Below are 6,182 nucleotides of genomic sequence, written 5' to 3'. Positions count from 1 at the left end.
GGCTGGGCGGCGCTGCGGGCCCGGCCCCAGGCCCGAGGGCGGGCGGACAGGCGGAGGGGGGCGGCGCGGAGCCTCCTCCCGGGCTGTTCTTCCCCGGCCGGACGGAGAGCGGCACTGTGTCCCCGCGGCGCACGCTCCGCCGGAGCCTCCCCCTCTCCCCAGCAGCCGCCGCCGCTGCCGCCACCGAGCAGCCTCCCCCTCCCCCCACCCCTCCCCGAGCAGGAGCCGCCGCCGCACCGCGGAGCAGGGAGGCGGCGGGAGCGAAGCAGGGCAGCGGCCGGCGGGGGTGGCGGCGGAGCGGCGAGGACCACCCGGCACGGAGGCTACTCAATGCTGCACCTTCCGGAGCTGCATGAGGTAAAGGCGGCTCCGGGTCCCGCTTCTCTCGGTCCCCGCTCCCCCGCTCCCTGTCTCCCGCGGCCGGCGGGGGTGTATGCGCGGAGCCGGGGGGTGGGGGGAGCGCTTTGTGGGCCCGGCCGGGTGTGGGGCGGAGGTGCGAGGAGGGGCTGCGGGGTGAGGGGCTGAGGGGACATGAAGTTGCGGGAACAAATGGAAAGTGGAGAGTGGCCGGGCCCCCTCCCCGGAGGGGCTCCCGCCGCCGCGGGGGGGGCGGGTAGGGGGCTCGGCCCCGGGCGGGGGGGTCGGCGGGGGTGTGTTGTTTGTGCTCGCCGCCGCCTGCCTGCCTCCCTCCTTCCCTCCCCCTCTCCTGTTGGTTTCTCTGCCTCCTGATAGTTTTGAGGCCTAACTGTTTAGGCCTCGTCTCCCGGCTCCGGGGCTGGTGTACGGGCTCCGAAGCCCCTCCTGGGGACGGGAATTGCACACGCACCCCACCTCGGGCCGTGGCGGACCCTCGGCCCCGGGGCATCCTTCGATCGAGCCCGAAATTTCATTGTAAAACCGTCGGCTCCGAACTAAGAGTGTTGGGCTGGAGCAGCCCCGCAATGAAAGGAGGTGCCGGAGGGGAATGGAGGGGCCGGAGTTGTGAGGAGCGGCGGCGGGGCCGGGACTCGCCCCAGCGGCGGCCGGGGCAGGGGGGAGCGGCGGGGGCAGCAGCGAGGGGCGCAGCCGGCGGGGGGCTAGCCGGGGCCTTCTGCGAATTGAGGGTGAGAAATGGAAAAAGAGGGTTAGAAAGTCGTTTCTATTCCGCTGAACTTTTGTTTTCTGACCGATAGAGGCCGGTAGAGGACTGTGGAGAAGGAAAGTTTATAACCAGCAGCACCAGGATGGACTTCCCTGCTACCCAACCAAAACCTGCTGCCGACGGTAAAATCATCTACTATCCTCCTGGAGTGAAGGAGATTACGGACAAAATTACCAACGATGAAGTGGTTAAACGGTTAAAGGTGAGCAGTCCTGACCACCACCATCCCCTTCCCTGCAACTTTAGCTTCTGAAGGTAAACATTTCATCGTGGGAGAAAACTTCCCCAGTTTCTGTATAATAGATGAAATGTTTTCTTCTTGCCTCAAGACCTTTGTGGGTGTACAGCTTCCTTTCTTTTCCTCAAAAAAAGAAGTAATTTTTGTAATTCATGACTCTTCTCTTGCAAGTTCTCTGAAAGGCAAGAGTTGAAAACTTGAACAGCTAATTTGTATGTGGAATCCATCCACAGTATGGGGCAGAGACCTGAAGTGAAATCATAAATCTTAATTGTAGGATATGTTACTGAAAATTGTTGTTGGGAAGCTAGAAAGTTTTTTTTCTGGTTCCAGCACTTTGGTCAAGCTCAGCTGAGTGGAAGAAACAAGAAGATCTAGTTAAAGATACTCTTGATTGGAAAGATAGCACAGTGAAGATGAATGTCTGGACTTTGTAGATAGAATTTTAAATTTTTTCATATGTAAACCTGCCTCAGATGTTGCAATTTGATATAATTCATATTGTTTCCTTCCTTTTTGGTGTAACTGGTGCTTGGCAAAGTTGCTGGATTTTCATAAGCAAAAAGCACTCACAAACATCTCAGGTTGTTTGAGAGCTTTCTAGGAGAGTGCGGGCTCATCTTTTTAGTGTTTTAATCTGTTTTTCCACTGGAAACATGAAATTCTGCTGTGATACAGGACTATTATTTCTTACCTCCATACTGAAAATAGAGAATGAAGTTGTGCATTGATCAGACATTGGCACAGTTCATTTGGTAATGGCATGGTCTTTGGACTAGAAAGTTGTCGTAACCTGGGATTTGGTCCTGTGCCCAGGGTGGACATGTAGTAATAGTTTTTAGAAATCAGAAATATTCTCACATCTGATGATCTGTTTCCTGTAACAGTAGTGTCCTCACAAAGGCTGAAAAATAAAAATCATGGTCTTGGCTAGTCAGTTAATTAATACATTGGAAAATGTCTTACATATAAATGTGAAGAGAATGTAGGCTTTGTGATCTGCTTCCAAAGCAGCAAGGCACATGTTTGCAAACGAGCCTTATTGTCCCATTACAGTTTAGAAAATTATTGAACGGACAATCCCAGCCTAGCTTTTTCAGAATTCTGGGGGAATATTGCCAGTTCCAGGGAATGAGAGTTCAGAGTTTTTGGACAGAGGACTTTTAGCAGTCTGTATAGAATGTAGAGGGGGACAGTTTTGAGGTGCTTGTCAAAATGGGTATTTTGTCCCAGATGGACGATGAGAAATGTTGAACTGTGCCATTCCTACATAATAAGAATAATAGAATTTTGAAGTAATGCATGTATGTCTTGCTGAATTCACATGTGTGTTGGCCATAATTTTCAGGCTAAGAGCAAGTTTTTTTTGCAGTAATTTTAAAATGAATGTGTATGTAAACTGTTAAGGACTTCAGATGACCTCAGGAGTGTAGACTATCTTTAAATGGGAACCAGTACTTTGCCAGTGGATTTACCATTACTGAAACAACAGAACAAGATTTTTTTATATTATTGGTACTGCTTAAGCTGTGTTTGAGGCATTTTTTTGCCTTTACTGAAGCATCAAAAAAACCAGAAGTACTTTTCACTTTAGAACTATACTAACAAGTATTTTTTCTTTGTTTTTTTTAATAGACATTATATATAATGTTTATTAAATCCATGCTTCTTGGTACCAACTTAATTTATAAAAAGTTCTCTTTGGTATGTGGAATACTATGATGATGCAGTGCTTAGAATAGAAATGCTTGAAAAAGTTGCGGTCAGTTGAAAGATAACTTTCCATAACTTCAAATAATGGATTAATGCTAAAAGCCAGCTTTGCAGAATGTACAAATTCAGGCATGAATAAATCCTTGAAACTATTTTTTATACCTTCATGATGTGTGATCCAAAGATGCTCTGTGTGTCTCTTGCAGAAGGTGCATGTGTAATTCAGTGTTCTGTACAGCAGGCTTTGAGTCAGTTTCTGCAAATTTGCCTTCTCTTAGCTTATTGGAGTCACAGTGAAGTTAATTGGTTACAAATTTGTGCCCTTATTAGCAACATTTCTGATATCACATCTGTATTTTTGTGTCCAGACCTCTTCTTGTAATGAAGGCTTTTCTTATTATTTGAACTTGAGACGTTCTGGGCACCTGTCCAGCAGCTTTTGTGCCAAGGACTTTGTAAAAGAGTGTTTTTCTATCCTTTCCCTCCTTCTGCTTGGGGTTGTGGGTAATAGAATGTAGGCCAGATTCATTTACAGTGTTTTGATAGATCTGTATGATAACATTATCACTGTCCTGAAAATGGAAGGGTTGAGGGTTTTAAAATCAGCATGTACTTTCTGAGCAATGTAGAAAGGAAAAGCATCTGGATTGCATATGTGTAATGAATGAAACACCCGTTCAGGTGCTTAACGGAGTCATCAGTGTTCTTTAGTGTGTAAGGTTACATTGATGGGTCAGTGCCTTCTTGGAGTAGGGACAGAATGCCATAATTTCAGCTACTGAAGAGCTGATTTTAACTGTCATATACTCTGGGGGACAATTGTACATTTAATAGATTAAATTAATTTAAACCAAAATAACTCTGCATGTAGAGTTGTGGCTTTACTGTACTTTACTTACAAACTTTTTTTTTTTTTTTTTTTTTGCTAAGGTTCCTCTTTACAGTGTCTCTCTTCACATTATATAATGATTTGTTTCAGGACTGAAAGTTAAATGTTCGTCCATTTACTATGGCTTATGGGGAGAGGTGATAACTTTTATTTAGCCAAGCAATAAAGAGACTTGGAAAACAGTAAACAATTACAAGGCACTCAAGCAGTCCTTCTTCAGTTCCAAAATCAGGCTAGCAACTAAATAAAAGTTGAGAAGAATTGTACTAGTAATATTATATTTTTTCCCATAAGATAATGAAGGTTGAAAGAAGTTTTAGAAACTCAGCATCTTCTTTGCCATAGAGCTTCACAGCTATTGTATTTTTTTCAAAATTACTGTATTTTACTGCTTTGTCAAACTCTGCACTTGTGTATTGTTGTCAGTAAACTCTTAAATCTCAGATACAACTTTCTTTGGTCACAAGTGAGTATTTTCATGTAACTTTATATGTAAACCTTATTCATAATGATGACAAGATCAATAGTAGTGTGCTTAGTTGTCAGTTACACTAAAAATAGCCCCATCAATTTGAAATGCATAGAGTTTCTCAGAGACTGGTTTAAGCAGCCTTTGTAGGCAAAGCCAGAACTGCCACTGAAGGAACTGGCTTTCTCTGCTGTGTGTCTGTCTCAACCTCAGTACTGTACAGGCATTTTGTTTTGCTGCATGCCAAAATGGATGGGTGAACAGTTCTGGGCTGAAACTTAGAAGGAAGAAAAAAACAAACCTGTGTTAATTTTAGCCTGTACCATTTTCTTGTTTTATGTTGGAAGCTTATAAATGCTTGTGCTGGCATAGGGTAAAAAGCAACTACTTTCTGTGGCTATCCTGCCTTAAAATGGCACAGAAAGTCGACTTGAATGTGAAAGTTTGCAAGTGTTATCTTTTGAGGTAGTTTTGCAGAAATAATGCAAAAGCCCTCATCTCCATACTGCGTGCTTTTTTTAAGTAAAAGAAATTAATGATGACAACTTCAGATACGGCTTTGCACCAACCACTGTACAGTGTGGTGAAGTTTATGGCCACTCTTTAGAAAAAAGAAAAACACTTGGAGTGCAGTGTTCTATTTGAGGGATAGGTATCAGTGTAAGCAATGTTAATTTCTAAAATCTGTACTAAAATCTGTAAAAAGCACACTTAATCAAACTAAAAAGATACAAAATTTTTTTTAAAAAGTAGTTTCTCAAACCTTCCAAAGGAAAAGGAATGATAAATTACTTTCAACATAGAGATTTTTAACAAAGGTTCAAGGCAGTTTAAAAAACCTGTCTTAGTGAAATTAAGAGATTTATAGCTTAGAATTTATTGAGGGCGATGTAGTTTTCCTTTATCATAGCTTGAGTTAGTATTCTGTTTTCTGGGGGTTGCTTGTTTGTTTGGGGGTTTTTCCTTTTATTTTTCTATCAGTGCAGTAGTCTTGTTGCTTCTCCCATGGTGGCAGTCTGGTAGGACATTTTCTCTGAAAGTTTCTTTTGATTTCCACAAATCCACCCCCTCCCATTCCACCTCTCATAAGTTCTCCTCCTACCAGCTCACTCCAAGGCACACCTAGTGATCATCTGGAGAAGTTAGTTGTGCCTTGAAGTCGTCCTTATCTTATGGCATTTCTTAGTTATCTGATATGTATTTGTGCCAGAGTGAAACAAACACTGCCTCTCCTTCCCATTGTATTTCTGCATGTTCCTCTGCAGGTTATTAGGTGTTGACCTCTTTGTAGTTGTGCTTGTCATGTCTTTATCTTTGGAAGATTATCCTCATATCACTAGAAATAGTTAACGCTAATAATTTGTCATATTACCCACAGGCATTTTTTAGGCATCTCTTACATGTTAAAATTGAAAAAGGTTGCTTTTTTGCTACTTAAATGTTTTGGTGTAGGCTGGAGGTATGCAAGAGGGGAAAAAAATTAGTCTTTACTCACCTATTTCACTTATTTCTGCATAAGTTAATGAGCTCTTTCTAAGATTGTGTGGTTATATGGACCTTTGATTTGACCTACCTGATCCTAGATGATTAATTTTAAGGAAGCTAGGAAAATACAAAATAGAATATCATCTGGGGTAAGAAAATGCACTAGAATTTGGTTAGTTTGGGCAGGGAAAGGTGTACGAATGAAGTATATTAGATTGTATTAGTAGACACTATTTGATGACAAGAT

General features: G+C 43.3%; 1 protein-coding gene across 1 annotated transcript in view; it reads left to right on the top strand.

The window, feature by feature from the left end:
- Window positions 1-231: 231 nt before the first annotated feature.
- The window catches only part of PDS5A (PDS5 cohesin associated factor A), a 78,089-nt gene continuing 72,138 nt past the window's right edge, over window positions 232-6,182 (top strand). The window contains 2 exon segments of the mRNA XM_030450000.1: window positions 232-357; window positions 1,173-1,343. Of these exon segments, the coding sequence (XP_030305860.1) occupies window positions 331-357; window positions 1,173-1,343 (198 nt within the window). The 5' untranslated portion in view covers window positions 232-330.

Source organism: Calypte anna, chromosome 4A (assembly GCF_003957555.1).
Source record: "Calypte anna isolate BGI_N300 chromosome 4A, bCalAnn1_v1.p, whole genome shotgun sequence".
Taxonomy (NCBI): domain Eukaryota; kingdom Metazoa; phylum Chordata; class Aves; order Apodiformes; family Trochilidae; genus Calypte; species Calypte anna.
This window is presented reverse-complemented; position numbering and strand designations above follow the sequence as displayed.